The sequence below is a fragment of the Tympanuchus pallidicinctus genome, unplaced genomic scaffold, assembly GCF_026119805.1.
Source record: "Tympanuchus pallidicinctus isolate F22 unplaced genomic scaffold, pur_lepc_1.0 scaffold16, whole genome shotgun sequence".
NCBI classification, from domain to species: domain Eukaryota; kingdom Metazoa; phylum Chordata; class Aves; order Galliformes; family Phasianidae; genus Tympanuchus; species Tympanuchus pallidicinctus.
This window is the reverse complement of record NW_026294679.1, coordinates 31,215,196-31,242,575: the sequence shown is the minus strand read 5'-3', so window position 1 is coordinate 31,242,575 and position 27,380 is coordinate 31,215,196. Positions and strand designations below refer to the sequence as shown.

The 27,380-nt window shown below is 43.6% G+C and overlaps 2 protein-coding genes across 5 annotated transcripts in view; both read left to right on the top strand.

Moving 5' to 3' along the window:
- Positions 1-2,930: 2,930 nt before the first annotated feature.
- PRXL2A (peroxiredoxin like 2A) lies at positions 2,931-14,901 on the top strand. 2 transcript variants are annotated; one of them, XM_052677634.1, is made up of 6 exons: positions 2,931-3,037; positions 8,404-8,583; positions 9,043-9,134; positions 12,565-12,705; positions 14,137-14,301; positions 14,426-14,901. In XM_052677634.1, the coding sequence occupies exons 2-6, from the start codon at positions 8,406-8,408 to the stop codon at positions 14,534-14,536; spliced, it is 687 nt and encodes a 228-aa protein (XP_052533594.1). In that variant the 5' UTR covers positions 2,931-3,037; positions 8,404-8,405; the 3' UTR covers positions 14,537-14,901. The 2 variants fall into 2 exon arrangements, with proteins under 2 accessions (XP_052533594.1, XP_052533593.1); XM_052677633.1 differs by lacking the exon at positions 2,931-3,037 and adding an exon at positions 5,961-6,089.
- A 6,815-nt stretch (positions 14,902-21,716) lies between these two features.
- TSPAN14 (tetraspanin 14) overlaps positions 21,717-27,380 on the top strand; it is a 38,172-nt gene continuing 32,508 nt past the window's right edge. Inside the window, exon 1 of one of the 3 annotated variants that reach the window (XM_052677621.1) lies at positions 21,717-21,825. The gene's annotated coding sequence lies outside the window, so the exon portion shown is untranslated. The other 2 variants (XM_052677618.1, XM_052677620.1) reach the window with 2 other exon arrangements.

Below are 27,380 nucleotides of genomic sequence, written 5' to 3'. Positions count from 1 at the left end.
GCATCTTAATTAGTCCAGACTTAATTAACCTGTAAATCCTTCTACAGACATGGGATCTAGATACTGCCCTAGCCTGTCACTGTGTTGCCATATTGCTTCTGAGATCCCCTATTTCTCGATATAAGAGACAATCTTTATGTAAGCCCTTTGTCTAAAAACACCCTTGGTCTAAAGCTGATCCTATAGAAGCATGATCCAACAAGAAACATAATTAACTTCTGAAGTAACGCAGAGCTCTGTCATTCTGTACATAAATTGAATGTTTCGTAATGCTATGGTCATGTTTTAGCATAGATACTGATACAGTGCATGCCAAGGTGGCTTATGTACTGGCATGCTGGGGAAATTTAATTGGCTGGTGGACAGTTGGCAGAATTATGCTCTTCATTCTGCAGTTTCTTCACTATGAGAGAGGTGAGGTGATGGAACAGCTGCCCAGAGAGGCTGTGGATGCCCTGTCCTTCCCTGGAGGTGTTCAAGGCCAGGTTGGATGAGGCCCTGGGCAGCCTGGTCTGGTATTAAATGTGTTGGTTGGTGGCCCTGCCTGTGGTGGGGGCTTGGAGATTCATGATCCTTGGGATCCTTCCAACCTGGGCCGTTCTGTGATTCTGTGAAACTGCTATGCTACTTGATTACGAAAGTAGGAAGAGAAGAATTCAGCATGGTTTTAAAGATCATCATTCGATACCCAAGAACTAGATAGTGTTGGTACCTGCTGCTCTGTGAAATGTTATTTTGTATTAGGGATTTTATTATCCTCTTGTTTCAGACGAAAAATGTGCAAATAAGGTCTGTGTGGACAAATTAAACCAATACAGATCAATCATAATGTGACCTTATCCAGAGGGGAAAATAGAAAAATAAGGGAGTTAACTTTCCATTCAGCTTTCCTGCCAAAACCTCGCTATGTTTTCTAAAGTAATGAAGGCAGCGATAGTCGAATGAGGTCGAGGAATGGCTGCTGTTATTCCTCTCACACAGCATGGTAACTTTTCATGTCTGGAGACTCGGAAGGAGGTTTTTAGATGACAGCATTTTCATGATGCCATTTGTCTTTCACTTCTACATTAATTAGAAGCATGCGTGCATTCAAGCGTTTTCACTGCTTTATGAATCAGGAAGATTTTCCTGAATTTATTCCAAGTGTGCAGGTTCAGATTTTTCTATGTTTTTCTTATTTCAGTAGGGACAAATGAAGGTGGGGTCACTGCTGTGATTAACTGCTCGTTGTTCTTGCTTGATGCTCCTCAGGGGCTCCTCCTTGGAGCAAAGAGTAAATAGGATGTTTTTTGTCTTGTGAAAGCTCTTTTCCCTTGAGAGCACTGACTACCTTTCAACCTGGGGGGAGAAGGGAGGGGGAGGGGGAGGCCAGCTGCCAGACTGTTAGAGGTGTAATGTGCGGCAATATCATTGAGGAAAGAATTGGTGGTTTTTTCGTTTGGCGTGGTGACAAAAATAATGGAACCGCAATTCCAACATTGCTAAATGTTGGTAACTGGAACCTCAATCATAAAAATTGGAAGAATGGAATGTGAATAGTCTGTAGAAGTTAGGTTTTTAATCATTTGATGACAGTTGAACATGTTACAAGGGTGGTTAGTGATAGGACAAGGGGGGAGGTTAAACTGAGACAGGGGAGGTTTAGGTTAGATATTAGGAGGAAGTTCATCATGCAGAGAGTGGTGAGGCACTGGAACAGGTTGCCCAAGGAGGTTGTGGATGCCCCATCCCTGGAGGCATTCAAGGCCAGGCTGGATGTGGCTCTGAGCAGCCTGGTCTGCTGGTTGGCGACCCTGTACACAGCAGGGGGTTGGAACCAGATGATCATTGTGGTCCTTTTCAACCCAGGACATTCTATGATTCTGTGTTTGTCCATTGCACTTTTAACATGATGCTGTTTGCCTGAAGACCACTCTGGCACAACAGCAGAAATGCATGAATTCTGGTATTGTTTTTTTTTTAACAAACAATGAGAAAGCCATTTCAGTGTATTGCGATTGGGTATGGCAGAGCACCTACCTGACCTGGTTTAGGAGCTAAAGTGGAGAGATTTTTTGCTCTCATGAATTCCTTGCATTTCCAAAGAAATGCAGCTCCAAACCCAACAGTCCTCCAGGTTCCTCAGCTCCTTCAAGAAATCAGTAGTGCTGTTCCCGCTTCGAATTTTTCTTAGGCTTTTCCTTATTTTCAGTTGCCATTAACCACATCTGAGTGACTTCCCTGAGCACTGTGATGCAGAAGGGGCTCTGTCCTGCGGGATGATTGGATGGTGAGGTGCTGGAGCAGCTGTCCAGAGAGGTTGTGGATGCCCTGTCCATCCCTGGAGGTGTTCAAGGCCAGGTTGGATGAGGCCCTGAGCAGCCTAGTATACTGTTGGATATGGGGAGTGGCGGCCCTGCCTGCAGTGGGGGGTTGGAACGTGCTGACCCCTGAGGTCCCTTCCTACCCAAGCCATTGTGTGATTCTGTGATGTTGCTGTCCAGGGCTGCCTTGCACGCAGGCAGCACAGCGCAGCACCCTTCAGACACAGTGTGATGTGGGGCCTACTGCCTTTCCTCTTTATGTTTTGGTATATGGCTGCCAGAGCTGGAACCCTGAAGAGATAGGCCTCAGAGCTGCTGAGTGGAGGGCTGCCCAATGACCGCGAGCAACAGAGGAGCAGCTTGCTCATTAGGTGATGCTGTGACACGTTATTGGCAGGCTAATCTGGGCAAGTATGTTCTTGAATGAGATGTATATGTAAGCATTTTAAGTGCCCCGTTAATCAAATGCTTGAATGATAAGGTCACTGCATTCTCGGGCTTTGCTCACGTTCTTTTTTTTTTCTGCCTTAATCATATTTAAACTGCGTATTTGGGGCTTTCGCTCTAGTTCGTCAGAAGCCAATAAAACCCTACCGAGGACAAGAAGGGATTAAGGATGGAGCCGGAGCTCTCCAAGCTCTCGCTAGCGGCCTGAGGCGGGCGAACACCGCAGCACGTGATCAGAGGGCGGCCGGGGGCGGTGCCAGGCTGCGGCTCGGAGCGGCGGCGGCCGCGTGAGTGCGGGGTCGGGGGCTGCCCGGGGGCCGGGGCGGCGGTGCGGGCGCCCTGCGATGGCTGCGGGGTCGCTCCGAGTGGCGGGCGACGCGGGAGAGTGCCGATGTCAGCCCTGCCGGGAGGCGCCGTCGCGGCCTTCTGACCTTGCGCTGCCCCCCGGGGGGTGAGGGAGCGGGAGGTTGCGCTCGCGGGGCTGATTCGCTCGTCCTTGCGGTGTGATGTTTGGGCTGATCGCTGTTTTGTTGCGTCGTTTAGGCGGAGAGTGAGTGGGCGCAGTGAAAGACAGAGATCCTGTGTTTCGTTCTTAGCTCTGTTCCCGGCGCCTCGGTGCGATGCCTGGTGCGCTCGGGCTGCAAAGCCTCGGAAACCCCTTTTGACTGCTTCGAGCTCTGCTGGCCTCGTTCTAATCGGAGACAGAAGCAGGCACTGGGTTCAGAATGGGGGTGTGCCCAGAGCCTCGTGCTGCTACTTGGTTGATGCTTGGTGCTGCTGCTGCTGCTTCTGCCCTGCTTGGTGGCTTGTATTGATTATCCTGTATTTCTGCTTTTAGTAGTAAATTATTCTGCTGTTGTGTGTGTGATGTGAGGAATGTGGAAACTGAAATGCGAGGAAAGCAAAAATATAGGGGGGAAATATGTCTTAATTTGAGTTTGACTGTGCAGTTCCTGCTGGAGGGAGCAATTGCTGCCATTTGCCAGGCCCACAGTTCTGTGTTTGCCATACTTTGCTGAGCATAGCAGATCTGTTGGAATTCCCCTATTTTCTCCTTTACAGACCACTTTGGTGCTTAGCTTTTCACCTGTGGACCCCAGCAGACCCAGCTGTGAGCTCAGTCTGTGGTATCTACACATAAGCACTTCTTGCAGTTCTGTGCTTCAGTGCTTCATCCCACCTGTGCAGCATCTCTGCATGCTGGTTGAGCAGAGATTTGAGTTGTCCCTGGCACATATCGAGCAGCCCATTCCCTCTGAATATCACACAGAAGATAGAAAATTGGAAGATTTTCCAAGTGTAAGAGATGCTTAAAAGGAAAAAGTAGATGAGATGTGGGTTTGTGGCATGTCTTGAAAACATTATCCAAATGGAGAGTACAGATTGCATGATTTAACAATAGTCTTCCTTTCCAAGGAAAGAGTATTGTTCCCTTGCTTGACACAGTAACTTTCTCTTCCAATCCCACCCAGTTGAGTAGAGCAGTGAAACGTGCAGGTTGGGGAGAAACCTGGAAAGAAGGCTGCTGCTTTTGACGTAGGGAGTGATTTGCAGCAGGATCTTTGCAGTGAAAGAAAGAAAAAGAATCACTAACGTTATAAAAAAAAAAAAAAAAAAAAAAAACAAAGAAAAAAAAAACCTAAATTCATGCCTTCAGAATGTTAGGAGGGTGCTTTGCATGTTGATTTTGGCATTCAAAGGACATTGCGGGTTGGCAGGGACTGCTGGTCCAACCCCTGCTTAAAGCCAGGCTGATCTTGGAGTTGGATAGGTGGGTGTATTTTGCAATCCCTAAAGGTATTTAAAAGCTCATCAAATCCTGATGAGCATGTCACTGGGTTATTGGGAGTTGTAAATGTTCTTTAAAAGGAGCTAATTACAAAGATATTTATAATCTGGTGACTCATTTCTGGTGGTATGTCTCATAAAAAAGTAATCAGCTCAAACCTGTGCTTGGGATGTGCAAGTTGTGACAAATCTCCGAAAGACGATTAGGCTCATTATGGGAGGGAAGAGAAGGGGTGAAGAAGCAGCGGTCAGAATCAACTTGTGAGAGCAGTTTTTGATCACAGAATCACAGGATGGCCCGGGTTGGAAGGGACCTCAAGGATCATGAAGCTCCAGTCACCCACCACATGCAGCCTCCCCATTTAATACCAGACCAGGCTGCCCAGGGCCCCATCCAACCTGGCCTTGAACACCTCCAGGGATGGATGGGGCATCCACAGCCTCTCTGGGCAGCTGTTCCAGCACCTCACTACTCTCATAGTGAAGAACTTCCCCCTGACATCCAACCTAAATCTTTCTTCCTTCAACTTCAAACCATTTCCCCTTGTCCTGCTGTTATCTGCCCTTTCAAAGATCAGAGGATATGTGGCAGTGCAGTCTGCCTTGTGGCAGTGCTGGCTGAGTGTTTCCACTTCTGCTTGTTCTTAGGAAAAACATGCAAGTAAATCTGTGTGTGCTGCCATGACTCTGACAACTGGAATACACAAATTTTCCAGTGTTTTTTGACACAGCTGCAGCAGGTCATGTTTATGCTGCTAAAGTAAATGTTTAAGGATAGCTGTCCTCTTAATGACATTTGTGGGTGGCAGGGAAATGAGACATCTAGAGAACCATGTTTCAATTGGTCTTCTTGACGCGAGGTGAAGACCATCAACCGACTCTTACAGCAGGGCTGAGACTTGGCTTGTTTAAATGTGGGTTAGCTAAGTACTGACAGACCAGAAAACAACTCGCTCTTATCTTGGGAATCTCTGATGGCCACCACAAAACCACACCAAAAAAAAAAAGTCTTTTTTTAGTCTTTTTTTTTGTTTTCTTTGGCTTCGCTCTGCAAAGAGAAGTGCTCCATCACTTGTGGAGGCTTTGAGGACTGGTGATGTTTGCAGAACCGAGAGCTCTGATAGTTCTGGAGAAAAGGAGGCTCTTCAGCACTGCGGAGGATGGCATTTTTTAACAGGCTGACATCTCCTTCGTTGCTGCCAGGGCTGTTTTTGTTGTGTGGGCGCGCGGAGGAGGGCAGTTAGAAGTAAAAAGGACCGAATACAGCAGGAAGACACTCACTGTGAAAAAGCGCGGCTCTAAAAACAAACCAAAAAACTTGAGCGCGGCTCCTAGCTGCGTTCTCAGCTTCACGAGCGCGGAGCGCTCGAAGCGTTAAGCCCGGATCGGCGGGGATTGGACAGCTGCTCTGGCGTAAGCGCTTCGGGCCGTCACGGAGCGCATAGCCCAGGAGGAGAGGCAGGGCGGCTGAGCCCCGACGCTGCCCGCCCGTCCCTGGGTGCGCCCCGCTCCGCCGCCCGCTGCTGCCCGGGGCTCTGCTGGCTGCCTTGGGTGAGTGCGCGCCTTCTGGAGCCGCTCGGGGTGCCCCGTCCTGCCTGCTGCTGGGGGCGGTCACCGAGGCTCTGATGGAGGGACAACGCTTTTGGGGTGGCGGAAGGTTGCGGTGTTGCTTGGTAGGGGAGGAAAGTCGGTGCGGTGCATGCCAAGGTGGCTTATGTACTGGTATGCTGGGGAAATTTAATTGGCTGATGGACAGTTGGCAGAATTATGCTCGTCGTTCTGCTGTTTCTTTACTAGAAGAAGGGTGAGGTGTGGGACTGGTGCCCGGAGAGGCTATGGATGCCCCGTCCCTGGAGGTGTTCAAGGCCAGGTTGGACGGGGCGCTGGGCAGCCTGGTCTGGTATTAAATGGGGAGGTTGGTGGCCCTGCATGTGGTGGGGGGTTGGAGCTTCATGATCCTTGAGGTCCCCTCCAACCTGGGCCATTCTGTGATTCTATCTCCCCGCTTGTTCAAATAGCAAAAGATCACACATCTGGATGAGTTTTTTGTTCAGTTAACAGAGCCCGAGGAGCCCAATTAGACCGAAGAGGTGTGTTGGCTAAGATAGTGATCTCTGTATCGAGACTACAGCTGGGTGGATGTGAAATAATGGAGGGAAGCTGGCTTTCAGCAATGCTAATGATGGCAGCACTAATGATAATGCTCATAAAAAAAAAAAGCTAAGCGGGAAGTTGCTTGTTTAGTAGTTGTCACAAACTTGGCAGCACTTTTGTACACAAATGAAATACACAGGGAAATACAGTTTTGTTTTATCGCCATCCCTTCTTGTAGCTAAGAATTACGAGAAGAGTATCTCCACTAGGCAAGATGGGAAAGAATATCTGGATCTGGGAGGGAATGGGGCTATGGCCTTTTGATGTGCCACGCAGATTGGAGCATCAGGGCGACACACTTTCAATTACATTTTGGTTGTTCTGAAAGCTGGGGTCAGGATGGTCTCTGATACAAGTTAGATGCACAAATCAAAAGATGTCCTTACAAGCACTTGAAAAAAGTATGTAGACAAAGCAGATAAGGACAAGGAGAGTTTTCCCATGTTACAAATAAGCCATGAAGTTAGGTTCTGTTATCTGCACCTTGTTTGTGTAAACTGCCCTTGTTTCCTGCTCAGGCTCGTCATCCAAAATCCCAGTCTATCTCTGGGATTTTCATGTTTCGAGGTACTGTGGTCCTGTCTTCCTCAGCACCAAGTATAGCATTATATGGCGCTACCAGGAAAAAAAATCTCTTTTTTTCAGTATACTTCTAGCTATTTCTGCAGGTAGGCAGGCAGTTCATTGTATTTGGTTCTCAGAGGCATTCCGGAACTGGTTTTAAGGATGGAAATAGAGATTTTCACCTGGAAAAATCTGGGCAATGTGTCTGACTCGAAAAGTGGAGCCTACTCCTGGTTTATACTTTCTGAATTCTAGCAGCAGTTAGCTGTGGAGACAAACATGGTGTGTGTTTCTGGTCTGTTGCCAGTCACAGTTCAAAACAGTGACGTTTTTCCTATGTTCGTAGGGGAAAAATATTATCTTCTGTTCAAAACTGTATATACAGGCAGCAATAGTCACCAAAAGAGCATGTCTGGAAATGGGGTCTTGCAGGTGGCTGTAGAAAGTATTTGATTCTCTACTGTGTAAAACTAAAGTTGAGTGACTTATGAGATCTGCAGCCCTTTGTAATACCTAACTGTCGTGATGTAAACGAGCAGTGACTTTTTACCCTGCTAAAACTTTTGTGACTTTTGTACAGTTCTTGCGCACAGCTGGAGCTTGAATTTTATCCCAGGCTAAACTTGCTTTCCTCTACCCTCTCTGGAAGGTGGCTGTCAGCCCTTCCCAGTCTTGTGAAACCTATGCAAAGGTCAGGATTGGGTACTGGAGTCTTCAGCAGGGAGCTGCTGGTTAATAAAACTGCCATGAAACCAGAGTTGTTGATAACAATGAGCAGTTAGTGCTTTTTAGATGTGAGCCAGCATATCTAATGGCTTCCATTGCAGTGTTATCTGTTCTGATCAATGGGTGTGAAATTAAGTTGTTTGTTCCTGATGTGATCTGGGTTTGTAAGAGTGGAAGTTGATCAGGATATAGAATGTGCTGTCCAGGGCATGTTTGTAATGTTAATTTTTTTTTTGTACCTAATGAAATGGGTTGCAAGTCTAAATATTTCTTTCTGTAGAAAATACTGCTGAGCTCTGCTCTTGGCTCTGTGCCTGCTGTGGTTCATACACTGAACTGGGAACAGGAAAGATTACCAGTTCCTCCTTATCCAGCATTATCGGTATTCAGTATTAGAGCTGCTGTTTCTTTTTCTTTCCAGAAATGTCCTTCCTACCTGACTTTGGCATCTTCACTATGGGCATGTGGTCGGTTGGTCTCGGAGCCGTCGGTGCAGCCATAACAGGGATTGTGCTTGCCAACACTGACTTCTTTTTGTCCAAGGCAGAAAAAGCAACACTAGAATTTTTGGAGGGGATAGAGCTAAAAACTTTGGGGTCAGGTAAGATTCTGGATGTTTGAGCTGTTGTTTGAGGAAAGAACCTCTATATGACCAAGGCTGGAAAAGCTGAAGAACAGTGAAGTGTGCATAGAAGGTTTAATTTTCCTGAATTGGAGATTATCTGTAGGGGATACAAGATTTCACGCAGACCACGTGAGGTGTCTAAAGAGTTTCTCTTAGTCTTTTCTAGTTTTAGGAATAGTTGAGTGTTCTTGATAGCAGATGATTCTGGTGAAGGAAAAGCAACCGGTATTTCTAGAAGGTCTATTTCAAATTATAATACAGTTGATGTGTATAATTTTCAGTATGTGTGAAGACACACACTGAAAAAATCAATAAAGCAAATAATACTCTGTTATATACATGGAAAACTTCTCTGAATTGTAGAATTAGAATTGTATTTGAATGTGGAATTCTCTGTGATGCTTTCAGTTGATATTTTTTTTCCTCTATAAACAGAGCCAAGAACATTCAAAGCAGGTGAACTGTGGAAGAAGAATGGTGCAGTGATCATGGCTGTGAGAAGACCTGGATGATTTTTGTGCAGAGAGGTACTTGTTGAACTTGGGGGCTAATTAGGATGAATTAAGTTCTACTTGTATGGATTCCCTTTGAATAAAGGGAAGAGGTGAGCAGGATAGTTATCATACACATCTGAAGCATCTGAAAGATACTAATCCTAGCACAAACTGGTTATTCGCTAACAGTGTACTAGTTTTAGTTTTCTTTGCAGCAGGTGTATAGATTGAGTCTTGAGTATTTTCCTTCTGAAGGTGATTAATGCTTTATTTTTACATCTGCCAGAGATCTAGCAGACAGTAATTAGAAATGGAGACTACCCAAAACTCAGTTATTTAGGAGTCTTAGGAGCTAGTCATAGAGATTTATTTTGGACGTATGGAATATGAGCCAGGTACGGTCTGGTCAAAAGCAATCAAAGATTGGACTGGCAGAAATCAGATAAAGCTCACCTGCAAAAAAACACGTCTGTGAAGGGGATTCCCTCACTAATCTGGATGCTGAATGGGCGCTGAATGGGAGTCAGGAAGGCAAAGATTGTGAAGGTAAGGAGAATGTGTTATGAAAACTCCCTGTTTCCTCACCAGCAGTCTATGTAGACTTGTACTGGTTGATAACAGGGTGGGTTGAGAAGCAGGATTTGATCTTTAAGCTGGCATTAGGCTTCTTGGGTGGAGGTGGAAAGTGACACTTAGAATGCAATTTGAATGTAAGATGTGCCTGGAAACAGTTGTAATGTACAACTTGGCTGTTATTTTTCTCATAGCTAGGGGGAAAAATAGCTATTATGTTCTTACTCGCTGCTCCATAAAATAGTAATTAATATTGTAACCACTTAATTAACGTATCTTCTGCCATCAGTAATATCTGCTTAAATATGTGTAGGAGTAATGGAAGATATTAAACTACTTTGTCCACTGAACAGGTGTCGTGTAGACAGAAGGAAAATGCCCTGCATGCCTGTTTCGATACAGTCAGACTGGAATTGAGTAAAGTTTTTTTTCAAAGCTATTTTCCTAAGTCGTAGTAAAAAACCCTTTTCTTTCAGGAAAAATTTGGGAAGGAAAGATTTAAATTTTCTGATTCTTGCTTTTGTTTCAAAATTTTGAATTATTAACAGAGGCAGTCACTGTATAGCTCAGCTAAATATGGCAAAGAATTATTTTGTATTTTAAATGCAAAAATGATTGAAATGCATTTTAAATTCTCTAAACTGAAGTTATTTTGGGTTGCTTTTTACCCAAAGCATTTTTATGAGTTGATGCTTGATTTTATCCAGGTAGAAAATTCTCTAACTCCAGTGTGGTGTTAAAAAGCTGACATTACTTTGTTCCTCACACCACGTACCAGGTGACTCAGTAAGTCAACTTCTCAGAGTTCATGGTCTACATTTAAACACTTAATGCATACATATGCAGTACATCAGCATGCATATTCATTCTTTTTTAAGAATTCATTAATGTATATTAATATCCCTCTGGGGGATGCACAGTTGCATCTAAGGTGGTCATAAGACCACCGTCTTCCTCCCCTTTATTTTTCCTTCAGCTTCAGTGCAGTGACTTTTGGCTGACCTGTAGCTGTTCTTCCACAATTTGGCAAATTTCCATTACTTTTTAATGCCATAATGAGCAACGTTCTGTCTTGATACACTACAGTTCAAAACAATTTATGTGGAACTCAAGAAATAAGTTTTTGCCCCTGGTGGGTGCAAAGATAAATCATAGAATTATAGAATGGCCTGGGTTGAAAAGGACCACAATGCTCATCTGGTTTCAACCCCCTGCTGTGTGCAGGGTTGCCAACCAGCAGACCAGGCTGCCCAGAGCCACATCCAGCCTGGCCATGAATGCCTCCAGGGATCCACAGCCTCTTTGGGCAACATCAAGTAGTCTTATTGTGAAGTACTTGTTTGAAACAGAGTCACTGAGAAAAACAAGGCTGTCCACATACCAGAAAAAGCTGGATTAGAAAGTTTTAGAACTAGCACACATTGATTCCTTATAATAAACTGATACATTGGTCTTTCAGCTGTTATTGATCCTTATTGCTAAGACATCCTTTATCACAGTTGGTTTCCGCTATCTTCTACTTTGGGAAGGAACTCCAACTTTGTTCTTGGTGACAGTGCCAAGAAGGAACATGTATGTGCCTGGACTCAGAGTTTATGTAATAGAGGAGCCTATTGCTCTAGACTGGAACATCATTTCTCAGACATGTAGACTGTTACATCCCAATACAAACTTGATTTGTTGATTATGAAAGTTTTGAACTGTATTAAAAAAAAAAAATCCAGACCAAAATAGCCATTAGCCACCCCCCTCCGCCCCATCCCATTGTTTTTTTAGGAAGAACATTAAGGCAGTTTGTTCAAGGAAGAACATAAAATAATTAGCAGATATTTATGAGCAGAAAAGAAAGGTGTGACAAGCCTAAGCAATGATCCTTTAAGCCTTACACTTTCCTACTTACTGTTTCCTTTTGATGTTGATTCATCCTTTTCATTTCCCCTGGAAAATATCAAGAGTAGTGAACTATAGTGCTGTGCTTACCCTTTCAGCTACTGATATCTTTCTCTAATGTCTTTTGTCTGTTTGCCCTATCTATGTACTTGTATTTCCTAAATTCTGGATAACCCACACCCACAAACCTTTGAGTTAAGGCATAGCACGTAGCTGACTGACAGTGTTCAAGCAAATGTCCTTTTTTTTTTCTTTAAACAAGTGTAGAGCTCTTTTGAGGACTTTTGTCCAATAAAAATGAATTATCTCAATTGGAGAAGCCTTGGAGACCTTTGTACAAGCTGTGGGAGCAGGGGTTTCTTCAGCAGAACAGAAAGGCAAGGAGATGAATGGCAATACATATGTATTTATACACCAGAAAAAGTAATAAAGCAATATTGCTTCTGAGATACTGAAAATGTATGAAGAAATTTCTTGTTCATTTTCACTGGGAAATCTAGGGAGGAGGGTGCGTTTTCACTCCATTACTTACTCTAGACTTATATATTATGTTCCTGCATTGAACACTCAAGTGCTTCACACAAAGCCTGACATCATTATGATACGTTTCTTTTTGGGAAAAGATGTGAGACCTAGGCCTGGGAAAGGTAGGTGATGTACAGGCAGGATCTTTTTACTGTTCTGTAAATGCTTAAAAAATAGTTGAAGCTGTGGCACAAGCAAAGGAAGCATAGAACTTGGAATTAACAGTGTGTTTTCTCTAGGATGTTATTATTTTTTCCAGAGAATGCTCCAAAAGTTTTCTTTATTTCTTAGTGAGGAAAATTGCAGTAAACTTAACGAAGACCGGCTTACAAATAGATCTTTAATGTCTAGCCTGCAGATGAGTCTCTATTTTGCACCTGAAGCTAGAATTTTTGTGTTTCAGATGCTCTAAAATTCAAGGTGAAGCTTTCTAACTTCTGTCTACTGCCTGAAATGTTCTTTTTTTGTTTCATAGGAGGCTTCTGAGCTTTCCTCTCTGAAACCTCAGCTGTCTAAGCTGGGTGTTCCTCTCTATGCTGTTGTAAAAGAGAAGATAGGGACCGAAGTTGAGGATTTTCAGCATTATTTCAAAGGAGAAATCTTCCTGGATGAAAAGGTATAATGAAATCACTGCTATTCTTCTTTTTTTTTTTTTTTTTCTTAATGCCAAGCTTATGGATGTCCTCTTTGAAGAGCTTGTATGATACACATAGAAAGTATTCTGAATGAAACGTTGTAGTTCAAGAAGTTTCCCTTCCTTGTATGGGAACTGCTGAGTCACGGCCTGAACCTCTGATTGATCACTTGAGGTGAGCCATGAGTCAGCCAGAGGAGAACAGGTGAAGGCAATTCAGCTGTGCTGCCAGAAGGGGTGGAGCCTCTCCTAGACCCTTTTAAGAGCTGGCTGCCAGTGGGGATGGATCTCATGTGGAGATCCACTCTGTGGGAGTTTTGTGAGTGAGCCCAGGGTACAGGTAAGCTTTCTATCTATTCCCTTTTTGTTATCGTAATCTGCTTTGCCAAACTCTCTTGTTTATTTTGTAATTATAACATCTTAATATTCATTGTTTACACACCTTCCTCTTTAACAGATGCAGTCTTTTAATATTAATTCTGTTCTTGCACTGTCCTTGTGACTTGCTGTTGTTAATAATGTATGAATCAAGGTCCGAAGGTAGAAGACAATTAGTTCAGCAAGTGCAGCTCTAATTACGATGTGGCTTATCCCATTATCATAGAATGCCATAGAATGGCCTGGGTTGAAAAGGACCACAATGATCATCTGGTTCCAACCCCCTGCTATGTGCAGGGTCACCAACCAGCAGACCAGGCTGCCCAGAGCCACATCCAGCCTGGCCTTGAATGCCTCCAGGGATGGGGCATCCACAGCATCCTTGGGCAACCTGTTCCAGTGCCTGCGTGGAAAACACCCCCTGTGTGGAAAAACTTTCTCCTGATATCTAACCTAAACCTGCCCTGTCTCAGTTACATAGGCTGTATGACTGTATTGCCAGTTTAATGTCCTGCAAAACTACAGACCTGCTTACTTCTTAATACAGAGGACACATTTGGAAATCATTTGGCTTCTGAAAGAAATATTCAAAACCGATGAAAAGATGCCTTTATTTACCATTCTCACTCTGTCTGTTTAAAGGAAACTGATTAAAAAAAAAGAGTTGATGAAATTTTAGGACTTCAGCACCTATTTAAACAGCACTTTTATTGCTGTAGTTCAAAAATGAGGAAAAAATGCACATATCATCAAGTGCTCTTTGTTCTCAACAGTGTTGATGTAGACGATTGTGCTTAAATAGCTGTGGATCATAGTTCAAAAGACACACAAAGGGAGGCAGTAATCCTAGTTGGCTGTGTGGAAGTAAACGGTCATGTGGTGTGTAAGAAATTAGTTCAGGTGCAATTTCTTTACAGCTCTGCCTGTTCATCTTTTCTATTTACGGTCCTTTTTGGATACAGGGTTGTAACGTTTTCTGAATTTAATTTGGGAGGAGAAGTCCTTTTCACTTTGCTGTTTTCTGTTTAATTGCAGAGAAGCTTCTATGGCCCACGCAAACGAAAAATGATGCTGTCAGGCTTCTTCCGCATTGGAGTCTGGCAGAATTTCTTCCGTGCTTGGAAAAATGGTTATAGTGGTAACCTGGAAGGAGAAGGGTTCACTCTGGGAGGAGTATATGTGATTGGAGCAGGAAGACAGGTAACTGCAAACCTGCTGGCAGGTTTCTCTTTTGTAATTACTCATTTGCTTATCAGCTGATCTCCTTTGAGGAGCCTGGGATTATTGTATGATTTTTTTTGTGTGTGTGTTTGTGTTTATATAGGGTATTCTATTGGAGCATCGTGAGAAAGAATTTGGTGACAAAGTCAGCCTTCCATCTGTCCTTGAAGCTGCTGAGAAGATACAGCCACAGGTTTCATCAGCTGAAAAATAGTTGCATGTTTTTCTGATCACAGCTTGAAATGTAGAACATATCTGTTTCTTGAATGTGCAATTTAATTGCTTCTTAACTATTTAGTGATCAGTGCCGAAGAAAGGTTCTCTTTTCAAATGTAGTAACTGATGAAAACCCTTTCAGATTTTTTGCGGCTTTGCTGTCTTTCAGGTGGTCAGAGTTTCAGCTGACTTTTTGTGTCTGACTGTATTAATGAAAGGCTGGGTCTAAAATCTGACGTAGCCTAGATGTTTTCAGTCAGAGACAGTTGGTTGAAAGCCTGTCTACCTAGGGGAGCAAAACCTTGCTAAACCTGGAGAAATTAACCTAAGGTTGAAGGGTAATAAAATTTTATGTGGATGAAATGTCTTCACTTTTTTTTTTTTTTTTTTTTTTTTTGCTCCTTAACACATAAACACATTTGTATTTCTAAGAAATCATCTGGTCCAATTCCTGGCTCTACGCAGAACCACCCAAAATTCAAACTCTACGTCTGGAGGCATTATTTAAGTGCTGCTTGAACTCCAGCAGTTTGGTGTCCTGATGACTTCCCTGGGAGTCTGTTCCAGTTTCTGACCACCCTCTTGGTGAAGATCTTTTTCCTCATATACAACCTGAGCCTTCCCTGATGCAGCTTCGTGCCATTCCCTCAGGTCCTAAATCTTGTCAGTCTAGATTAGTCAATCCTGACAAAATCCTGTCAGTCTAGATAATTCAGAGATTCCGCATTCAAGACATTCTGTTGTATTTTGAATAACTACCACATCTACTCAAGTGAGTTTCTTGTTAATTAAAGGTTCTGAGAATTCCAGCTGTTTGTGTGATTGCCTGCAAGGAAGATAGAAGACATCTAATGTTCTCTCTAGAAGATAACTGTGATATGAGAGCGAGTTCCTTTTTGTGTTTGTGATTCTAAAAAATGGGAAGCAGTATGAAAAAAACAGACTGTGTAGAGCTTCCATTTCTAAATGTTCTGCATCAAGTGTCCTAGAATATCCTTAACCAGCTGGCATATGTATGAAATAACTTTGGGAGGGGGAGAAAAAATGTGGGCTGGAACATGATGAGATAGCAAAATAATTAAACAACTAATGTTTTGTCCTGGCAGGATAAAATTCATACCTGTCATTCTACTCTTTTGGCCTTAAAATTTATGAAACTTTGCTGCATCATTGATACTGAGGGCAGGGATTCTTTGTACCTCTGAAACTTTGGTAATAAGCCTGTTATTGTTATTTTTGGTATTAGTATGGTATATATTAGTATTAGTATGACCATATGTATGGTCGTGCATGGTGATGACTATATGAAAACTAAAAGCCTAAACTTCACAAGCACTGAAGAGTGGTATTGATTTGTGTTAAATCAGTTGTGCAAGTTCTGCAGTTGTGTCATTATGGGTAAAATCCTGACTTAAAACGTCTAAACAGACCTAATTTTAACTAATATGCACTCTTCATAGTTTTTTGTTCACTGTTGCCTGAAACAGCACTAGCATTGAGGGTTTTGGGACAAAATCTATATTCATCTGTGTCTTCTTCCATGTTTGTTTCACAAAATCTAGTTAGATGTTTATGCGCATGTTCTCAGTTGTACTGACTGCCTTGGTTAGTTTAGGTGCTTGAATAAAATAAGTGTCCTGGTGTTGTATGAAGGTGTTTAGGTTAAAAGCAAAAAGTGTTAGTATGGGGTTCTTAGTTTTTAGGTTTTCAGAACCTGATGCTTGTGATGGTGTTAAGGAGTTGAGACACTAAATGACAGAGTGGAGATGGGCTCCAATGGAATCCATAGCAGCCAGAGAACTGCCATGAGTTTGCCCCAAGAAGAAAAGAATTCTCTGAAGGCTCTTTGTCCTGTTTTTGTATTGTTTTAAGAAAGTACCCATAACGTGAGTGCTCACCTAACAGTTGTCTTTGACACAGGCATGTTATTTGGCGCGCAGGTGGTAGGAAACACAAAAGAGATGATGGAAGAAATACCTGAGAGCTGCTGTTCCTTACCGTGCAAGATGCTACTAATAAAAAGGAACTTACAACAGGAGCAGACTTCTGCATTTACTGAGTTTTGAGTTGTGCTTTACTTGCACTGGGAATGGGAGGCTTTGTCTTTTGCAGAGGACAGATGCTGCAAAAAGACAGGCAAGCAAGTACTGAGCTCAGAGATCTGGATTTCAGGCCTTGTTCCAGTGGCTGTTTACACATTTTACGTAAACACAAAATGTGAAATACGTAAACAGTCCTTGGAGTATGGGCTGGAAGACAGATAAATTCCAAGAAATGTCATGTCAAGTACTTCAGAACTCGCTAAGCCATGCACTTGAAGTTTTGTTGGATGTGCAGTTGAATTTCACCCTTTCTGGCTGAGTTTGCCTATGGTTCTTTTGAGTCAAAGTCCCGAAGGTCTCTTATGAGATAAAAGCCACTGTGTTGCAGCCCTGCTGTTATTCTAACAAAAAGGCTATTGTTTTGTGGCCCTGGAAATCGAGTCAGGAAACAACTAGGTCTAGCATTTAGAACATTTTGTTAAAGGGTAATGGCTGTTAAGTATGTACGTCACTAATGCAATAACATGATGAAGCGTACACTTAAGCATAGAAATGGTTTTAGAACTGCAAGTTCTCTCTGCTCCATCAGCAAAGGCATGCATACAGTAACTATGTGAGACCTCCAAATATGGGAGTGTGCCTTTTGTCACTGTTAACAGCAGCAGTTCGTGTAAACAGCTGAAGGAACAGTGTTCTTCTGGATTTGAAAGGTATATACATTTACTCACATGTCAAAATTCTTTAATCACATCTTTCAGAGGTCAGCATAAATTTGGAGATACAAAAAGTACAAATGATGTTTGAAAAAGTGGAGAATTAGTGATTAAACTTTTTTTTAGTAAGCCAGCCTCGGGATTATTTGGAGTTGCCTCGTTCTTTCCGAACTCCACGTTGACAGAATACAAATGCAGAGGAGGGAAGATACGTGGTGCCTTGGAGCAGTTAGTAAGGCTATGAAAAGGGCAGTCTCAAGGAAAATAAAGGCGCAGAGAACGGCAAGGGAGGAGCCGTTCAATTGCAGGTGAATTCCCAGTGACAGGTACTGTTCAAGGTCTGAATGCCTGGTTTAAGAAAATGTTTTCTTCTGTAAGTGTTGATTAAAAAATAGTATTTTTAACGTTGTTGATTTTGTTGTGTCAACAGCTACCTCTGCTGGCCCTGTTCCTCACTCACATTTAAAGCTTTGATGTTTTCTTCATTTAACACAAGTATACAGTAAGTCTTTTGTCAGTGCACCAAATACAAAATCACAATTGAACACTCAGTTGCTTACTGGAAATTCTAATGCTGGGAGCACTAATAATTGGAAACTTTCTTATTCTGGGTTTGAACAATAAAACTCTCCTGTAGTATTTTCTTTTCAATTACCTTTCTCTTGTTTCTTTGAAAGCCTGCCATTCATTTTTTCATTTGGTACAGAAATAAGGTTAGGATAAAAAACCTTTTTAAAAAAGGAATATTCTGTGAAGCCGGGGGGGGAGGGGTAGGTGTCATACAGGTAAGTGCTTTTTACCTTAAAAGATGCCTTTGTAAAACTTTAAAATGTATCAATGGTGTTTCCTGACTTTGGTGTTCTTTTAAATCCATGAGAATGATGATTTGCCTCATAGGGTGTTTTCTGTTTGTTTCCTGTTCTGCATTTTTGTTTCCCTGTGTGTGTTGTCCATTCCCACGGCTGTCAGATGCCTGTAATTGGTGCCATTTGCAAATATACACAACCAGAATGGAACGCCAAAGGATCACTGCCATTTTTTTTTCTGATGTGTTTCCTGAGATGCACTCTGACAGAAATAAAAGAATGAGAAAGCTCTTTTTATTCCCCAGCCGCTGGATGTCACTGCTTCCGTAGCCAAAGTGAAGGTCAGAAGAAAACCCGATTTTTTTTTTTTTTTTCCTGCAGTAAAAGATTTGCATAACAAAGGCGCTAGAAACAGAGCACTGTAGGTCTCGATTAGTCTAGAAGAAAGCCGTGGGGAAAGACATTTATTTTGCGATATTTTTCCTTGTGTGAACCTTTAAGCTTTTTAAAATGATAAAGGAAAGCTATACTATATTGAATGATAGAGTCTGCGGCATATAAATGTTTCCAAATGAGTGCGGAGGGGATGAATTATTAACAGACTCGCTATAATCCTCACCAGTATTTCATGTTTTACTGATATTAATTCTAGACACCGCCGGTGTGCGAAGGGCTTCTCAGTGGTGCAGAAGAGGTACAGAATCCGCTGCTACCAGCAGAGGGCGCTGAGAAAACGGAGAACACGCTGTGGCGAAACGACGAACGAAGTTAAATCACCAGTTTGGTCTGACCACGCTAAATTATATGTGATATCTAAAAAATACCGCCCACATTCATTCTTTTTTTTTTTTTTTTTTTTTTTTTCCTAACTGATCTCAGAAATCTTCTAAAGGTTTTCACCAAAATATTTTAACTAATCTTTTAGGTCCAGCTGCTGATTTCCCAGCACTTTAAGCCTCTCAGTAGATTCTGATCCCCACGCTCCTCTCTCTTAACCTCATAATTATCAAAATCATGTGTTAGTTCCAAATTTAACACCCACTCCCGGAAGCTTTCCTATAAAAATAGGAATTTATTCCACTGAAAATTTAAGCAGCTGGGAATGATAAAGCTGATGGCATACAGTGGAATTGGTGAATAGCTCTGGCCTTACTATTTTCCACCACCATGGAATAATGCCATAATGCGTTAATCATTAATTTCGGGATATGCTCTGTAGTGGCTAGGGAAAGCTGCACTAGCAAATCATTCATGATTGTGCCTGCAAAGTTAAGTGAAAGATCAGGTTTTTCTATTTTTATTCCTGTAGTGCTATTACACCCTCTTACTGCTGAAGTCTTTTAGAAGGCTATCAGTTTTCTCTTGTGCTTAGTTAGCATGTCTGCGAAGGATGAGATGTTTGCCCTAATTTTCTTGGCAACACAGTGAAGCACAAAGAGCAGACATAATGCCAAAAGCTAATAAATTGCACATAGAGAGATTGTTTGAAATGTCTCCACGCTGACAGTCAATTTGGTTAATTTGACTATGCTGCAACCACTGACCATTTTGCAAAGTGATCCTTGCAAGTGATCCTTGTTTCTATTGATAGGAATCCCCTTCTTCTGTTCACAGCGCTTAGTTCCTAAAGCTGCTCCCTCTGCTGCTGAACCTTAACAGTTACTATTGCCTATTGTGTTCCAAGTGATAAACATAATAATGAACACTGCTTTGGCTGTGGACTTTACCAAAAACATGGCTCAGCGCTCAGCAAAAGGTGACTGGAGTAGCTTCTGAGATGAGGAAGGGATCTCTTCTAGCTATGATAATCTATTGACCTCTCTTATCTGCCCCTCCTCATTTAGATCGTCCCTAAGATACAAGTGATCTTTCTTCAAGCATCATCTTTCAGCTTTACCAATCAATTCAATTTTATTCTGCTTCCTAAGAATCCTAAGCCACTATCATGCAATGATCTATAGGTGCATCTGCAGAACTAGAGATGTCTTTATCCACTCCCAGATGGGAGCCCTGAAGCGTGATCTATCTGAGGGCCAGGATAGCTGAGCCTAGCTAAGGCTCTCCAAGTGCTCAGCCTTTCCTGCCTTTGGCTTAAGCCAGCAGTCACAGTATTGGCACCTAAGGCATTCACAAATGCAATCTGTTGCATTTGTGAGAATTCAGGCTTTGAAGTCAGGAATAAAACATTCACATTAACATTTCTTTGAACAACTGCACGCAGAGGGTAAGAAGAAATCCCATTGAAAGGATGTGCAGAGGGCTGTGATGCGCTCACTGGTGTGCCTGTCCTCTCACGTTTCAGACAGAGCTCTGTGTCTATCCTTACTAACTCCAGCACAGTACCAGATCTTGGCCTTGACCTAGAAGCATCACATGAGAAAAGCATCAAACGTAAGCAGTGTATTTGTACAAATTTGTACAAACTTTCCTTTCATCCTTTAGCTGAATTGCTGCCATCTCCATGCGGAATGCTTACTGCTGATCTGGAGGAATAAGGCAGTCCCAAACTCTAGGCCCTGAAGCACGCAAAGAAGTGCAGAGAATACAAGGGCTGTAGTAATACCTCTGGACTTGAACCATCCTCTTTTCCCTCGCCTTTCTGCACATCAGTGTGTTTCTCTAGTTTGTGAGGTGCTGAGGAAGACAGCAAAGGTGGCACAGACCTTTTCTTGTGCCAAGAGTGATCTTAAAGCATGGAGAACAGCAGAAGTGTGTGGAAGAGCTAAGCTTGAAACTGGGGTACAAAGAGCTGCTGCAGAGGTCTGCAAACAAAGAGCTCTCTGCCTTTGTTTCCCATCCCCATCCTCAGCTTTCCGGCTGTTGTTCAGCACATGCCCTCCCTCACATCCAGCTGACTTCCTGAAGCCCTTTCACAAAGCAGGCCTTAGTGTTTTTCATCTGTGCAGGCGTGATACGGAGACTAAAAGCGCCTTTCTCTCAGAATTTGGAAGGACAGGATGGAAAATGCAGACTGGGCAGGAAAAGCTGAGATAAGCAGCTGTGGTGCCTGAAGAGGGCTGCACTGGAGGACAGGCACGCGAAGCCAGGGGGTGACTGCCTCAGCTGCGAGCTCCCACTTGCTCACAACATAAGTTGAAAACCATCAGGCAGCCACTTAATACTCAGTTCTGAGGGTCTCACCTGGGGCCCTGGGATACTTGGAGACTCAAAGTACAATTTAGAATTTTATTTATTCATTTTTTCCTTCATCTTGGGGTTTTCTAGGAAATGCTCAGGTTATGCCTTCGAGGTTACCTCAGAATTGCTCTGTGCTCATTCTCATCATGGAAGTCAGAGGGGTGTTGGAGAAAGTGAGGTTGCTCAGCTCAGCTACCTGCCCTGTTAGCTGCCACCAGCGACCTGAACCGTTCCTCTGTAGGGTGCGAGTACAGTTATCCGCAAAACCCGTCTAAAGCAGTAACGACAGCAGTCAAGCTGAGCACGGGCTTCCACCAGCTGATCAGCGCAGCAGGGCTGCGAAGCTGCCGCTCCCCACGCTGGGGTGGGGCTGCTGGAACTCACCGCCCCACCCGGCCCCGAGGGCACCCCGGCAGCGTAGGGACAGCTGGAGGGATCAGGGATCTCAGGGTGGGAGGAGAGCGTCGCTGCTGCGCGTCTCCTTTGTGTGCAGCGGCTGCGTGCCCGGGCGCGAGGCGTGGCCTGGCGGTGCATTTCCGCGCTGCTCGGCACCCGGCAGCTCGCGGGGCGAGTTGGAGCTTTGTGAGGGTACGGGTGGGTGTTGGGTTTGGGGGTGGTTTGGTTGTACTCATGGACTAGCCGAGACGGTGAAAGGACTCCGGAGCGTGCTGAACGTCGCCTCGTTGTCCTTGTAACTTAGCGAAACTTGGCGAGCAGCTGCCGCCCGGGTGAGTCCGAGCCCCGACCGGGGCAGCGCCGCGTCCTGTGGTTGCCGCCCTCTCTCGGTTTTCCTTTAGAATTCCGGCATTTTGTGCCTTGGGAGCGCCAGTGCGCGGCTCCCCCGCCTCCGGGAGCGGGCAGCCATTTCCCCGGGCGCGCGCAGGGCGGGGGGGTTCAGGAGCGCCCGAGGTGCGGAGCGCTGCTTTGTCCTTGCCGTGCCGCCGGGTTCCCTCGGGGCGCCGCGCGGGGCTGTCGGTGCGGGCGGGGCGCCGGGAGCCGGCAGAGCTTCGCAGGTGGGCACGGGGCCCGGGTCGGCGCGGGGCCGAATGCCTCAAGGTCACTGCTGCCTTTTTAGGCATTTACCTGCCTTTTTAGGGAGAACTGGCTGGGTGCTGTGCAGAAAGCAAAACCTACGCTGTTCCATCTGCTTCGCTTCCTTGCCGACCTTTCTTCTCTGTGTGTGCATCGAGCTACAGCTGTGCACTTTCAGAGTGCCTGCGTGTAGCTAAGTGTGTAGCCAAGTGCACCTCGTGCTCTTTTTATTCATAGCTTCATTTGGAACCTTTCTGAATCATAATTTGAACAGTGTAAGTACATACGTTATTTCTGTTGGGTTTTACTTCTTCAGTGGGTGGTGGGGAGGATATTTTAAAGTATTTGGATAGTGATAGTACAAGGGGGAAGGGTCTTAAACTGAGCCAGGGGAGGTTTAGGTGGGATCTTAGGAGGAAGTTTTTCACCCACAAGGTGGTGAGGTACTGGAACAGGTTGCCCAAGGATGCTGTGGATGCCCCATCCCTGGAGGCATTCAAGGCCAGGCTGGATGTGGCTCTGGGCAGCCTGGTCTGGTGGTTGGTAACTCTGCACACAGCAGGGGAGTTGAAGCTGGATGATCATTGTGGTCCTTTTCAACCCAGGCCGTCCTATGATTTGGCAGTATCTGATTTTTCCAGTGTTGTTTTTTGTTTTGGTTTGGCTTTTGGTTTCCTCTTTTCCTCAAAGGTCATAACACTTGTGACCCCTTGGACAACGCAGAAGCCTTTGGAGGATGAAAAGATATGCCCTGTATCTTGTTGATAAGTGCTCAGTGGGGTGATGTGCTTCCCTCACTGATGGAGGAAAGATAAACGTGACTTCCTGAGCAACTTTATGCTAGCGTGTATGTGTGAGACTGTAGGTAATTGAGGTAGCGGTGGTTATTTGAGATAGCAGCACTCTGCTCCATAGAGATTTTGTGTGGAAGGGTGGTCAGGTATGAATTCTGGGCTAGGGATTGGTATGAAATAGAAATGAACTATTGGGGAAAGCTGTTTTGCAGCTTTTGTGCATTTCTTAAACAAATTCGGTCACCTGTGTTTTTGGAATGGGACTCTTTATCCACCAGCCATTGACACAGGAAGAGAGTGCTTGGGGGGTAAGGAGCTGAACACCTGAATATGAACATAGTGAAATTGCCTATCCTTAGAAAACTTCTATGATCAAAATTACACTACCACTAAAACAGTGGACTTCAGAAATGACATCCCAGAAGTTTGGAAATGCATCTGCTGAGAAACTATGTGTATGTTCATTACGTGGCTGGTTTGTTTTTTTTGGTTTTTGTTGGGTTTTTTTTTGTTTTTTTTTTTTTTTGCTTGTTTTAGTCAATGGTTTCACTCTTGGGTTGGCAAGGCCTCACTAAAGGATAGGATCTAAAAATAAATCAAAGTCACTGAAAGCTGATATTCTTTGTCTAGTTGGTGTTCTTTTCATCTTTACTCAGTGTGAACTGATGCAATTTGGTTCCTCTGTGTTCAATTGTTATCTCCACTCTCCTCATTGAGTAAGGAGACTAAATCAGAAGAAGCCTCAATTCTTATCTTTGGGCATTAGTACAAGTTTTACTTGGCATTTAGTGCTTGTGAAATAATTTATCTTATGCTGCTTTCCTGTTTCAAACCTCTTTCCTTTCCTCCCTGACCCCTTAGAAGAAAATAATATAAAAAAAAATCTTTTGTGAGTGCTGTGTTAGGAGCAGCGTAGCTGCCAGATATGTTCTTGCTTAACTGAACTACATTATGCTCTGAGCTACATTTTGCCAGATTTAGGTATGATGTGTATGATGGTTGTGAATTCTCTCTCTCTAGCCCTGAAATTCAGCCAAGTGAGGGCACTTGCTTGGTGTTGTAGTTTTACTCTTAGATTATAGAAGAATTATTGACACGGTGTGCTGTGAGCTTTTCATGTCTGAATGCAAGCATGTAGGTAGTCTTTGAAGTTAGCCTGCATCTAACTTCTTCCAGTGAGTAACTGAGGAATGTGCTTTTTGATCTTGTTCAGTATCTCGTGTCTTGAGGCTGACCTTGATTTTTCTCTGAAGGTAGTTAGATTTGGTTTATTAAGTTGTGCTGTGTGGCTGTAAGTCAACTGCTACCAGTAAATGGGTGTAGTGCTGACAGACTTGTGAGAAGAGTAATAGTGTTAACTGGACAAGTTTCTCATTGTGTTTTAGGTGTGGTTTGAGCAGTGCTGAACATGAGTAAATGGTGTGCTTGCTAACTATTAGAAATTCCATTCAAGTGTGTATGGGGGAAGTGGAGTTCACAGAGCTATTGTCAAAGCTGCTTATACAGATCCTCACTCTAAGTGATTTCTCAGCTTTTGCGCGCGCACACACACACACATACACTTGAATGGTGTATGGCAAAATGTGGGCTTCAGGAACAAGAAAAGAGATGCTTATGCCTATTTTACATGTGATCCAAGAATGTTTTTAGTTGCAGGCTTTTTGTGCCATGCTGCCTCGCACTGTGGTTTCCTGGGTCAAAACTTCCCAGTTCTGGTAAAAGGGGCCTCTGTACTTCAGCATTCGTGGCATATTTTAAAAGTTGCTAACAGGCTGTAATTCACAAAATCCATGAATATACTGTGACTGTCGTGTCCCTTGCCTGAAATAAGGAACTAAACACCCAAACAAGGATTTTCTTTAGTTTGGGGGTAGTTATTGCAGAAAGTTGCTGTGGGGAACAGCAGCTAAAGGAATCCAAAGCAGGCGTCTTCCTTGCTAGTGTTACAAGCCCTAAAGCCTAGGGCTCTTCTAGAGATGTGTTGTTAGCTTGTTTGAGGGGTCTGATGCAACCTTCCAGCCTCTAGTTCTGGATCAGCATCTTTCTCCTTGGCCTTTTGACTTGTGCTAAGCTGAAAGCTTCCAGTAAGGAAAAGGTGAAGAACCATGTCAGATATCTTGAGAGTGAAGCTAATCAAGGTTTGTGATGTATGGGTTATAGTTTGATAATTTGAGCCTCATAAAATTACTGAAATCTGATTTTCCCCTCAGGAAATGAAGGTGGGGGGAAAAAAAAAAAAAAGAAAAAAAAAAAACCTAAAGCATTCTGGCTTCTCACAGCTTCATTTTGAAACAGTTTTAATTAAATGTGATTGTAGGTCTTGTGCTTTAATTATTTTGCTTTGTAAGTGAGCTTCTCTGTATGCCTGAACAAAGCCTGTCTTCAGTATGGCCAGTGAGCTGAAAAATTGTTGTTAATTCTGCTGGTTTAAGTGTGACACAGCGGAAGGTTTAACTTGTAGAAAGTAGTGATACTCAAAAGTTGTCGGGATGAGGGATGCTGCTGTTTGCAGCTGAAACCACTTGGTTGGAATGGCCAGGCTCCTTCTGGCCTCGCTTACTAGTCTGACCCAACTCTAGGAAATGAAGCCTGTCTTTGAGGGAGCAGAGCTGTTGTTCTGCCCAATTGTTCACCCTTCTGTTCTCGTATGATGCAGAGAGCTTAGAGTGATGGAAAATAAAACAGGCTGAGTGTGTGAGGAAATGCATCCAAACTTGGGCTGCTTTGCAGGATAGTTAGTTTTCCTATGTGGTTCAAATGATGCCTCAGCACCTGTTGGTAAGGAGGCACCAGCACTTGCTTTTACTTTAATGTTTCCTGTCTCTTGTCCTTTTGGGGAGCAAGAGAACAGTAGTTTCTCTTTCCTTGCAGTGAGTCTTACATATGATGGCTGAATTTCCGCTCTTACTCAGAGAGTCTGCTTACATATTTTTCTTCCTGAGAACTGTTTCTGCGTCATTGTCTTTACTAACTCCATACAAAAGCTAAAAGAAAGCTTGATGGCAGTCTTTGTTGTTAATCTGAATCTGAACATCAAAGAGAAGGGTGTATGTAATACGTGTAGATGTTGTTGTTGAGCATTGTCCTGGTTTTGATAGCAGCTGTATGCCCTCTGTCAGGTACTTCTGACAAGCTGAGCAAGTGGTCTTCCCTCTGAAGACTTGTACTGAAGCTCAAGGGAGCTTGGTCTCTTCCTTTGGCCCTAATAGGCTCACGCATTTTCTGAGCATGCTGGTGAGCTTTTGGCTCGCTTTTGTGGGTTTTTTTCTTCTTTTTTTTTTGGCTTAATTGTTTCAGACAGCTTAGTAGTGTACCAAGCCTACTGTGTTTCTGTGTCCCCAAGTCACTTTCCACTCATCTTTTCGCTGTTTTAAAGGCTTATGTTCTGTAGCTGAAAGACTAAATGTTTGGTATCTCTTTCTCTCTGGGAAGATGCAGCTGCAGGAAGCAGGGTGGGGTACGGTGTGCAGAGGCAGCTGAATGCTGTGTGTATCAGTATTTCTGAAAGTCTTTTGTTCTGCTTAGCAGGAGCTGTCTGCTCTTGCTTTGGGTTATAAAACTGATGCTGCTGCATAAATTTTGACGTCTGGGAACCTCTGGAATAGAGGATAAATAGAGTAGCCTGAACTTGCTTCCGAAGGAAGACATCAGAGATGCAAGCAACCAAAATGCAACATGAGAGCAAGATTCTGAATGTTGGAATATGGAGCTGATTCTCTTGATACTCTTTTCCTCTCAATCGTTTGTTATTAAATGGTGTTAGTGTTATATGAGAAGGGAATGCAGGGATTGAAAACTGTATTTAATAAAGGATTAAAATAAAAAAAGCTTTCTTTCCTGCTTATTAAGTTAATCTAGTAAGTTTGTGGCCAGCCTGGAGAGGAAGAAGGTTCACTTAAAAAGTTAGGTGACTTGAAACAAATGGATAGGGAGTTGGTGAGGTGACCCTCAGAAGACAGTGAGGTGACTTTGCAAAATGCACAGCATGTTGAGATGGTGTAGGGTATTTTGACAGCGTGGTCATAGCAGTGATTAATTCTGCAGAGCAGGAGGGAATTCAGCTGTAAGATTTGCCCATCTAAGATGAATGGGCAGGGAAGATATCTTTGAGCTCTGGTTTGTTTGCTTTTTTCCCCCCTCTGTTCTCTGCTGCTTGTGTAACCAATGATACTGTCAGCATGTTAAGATGGCAGTTTCCTGTGTTACAGTTTTTTTTTCTTTCCTCAGAGGTATTTATTTTCTCCTCTGATTAAAGGTGCAGATGGGACTGTTTCTGTCCCACCTCAGTGCCTGTGGATTCTGCTGGGTGCCTTTGCT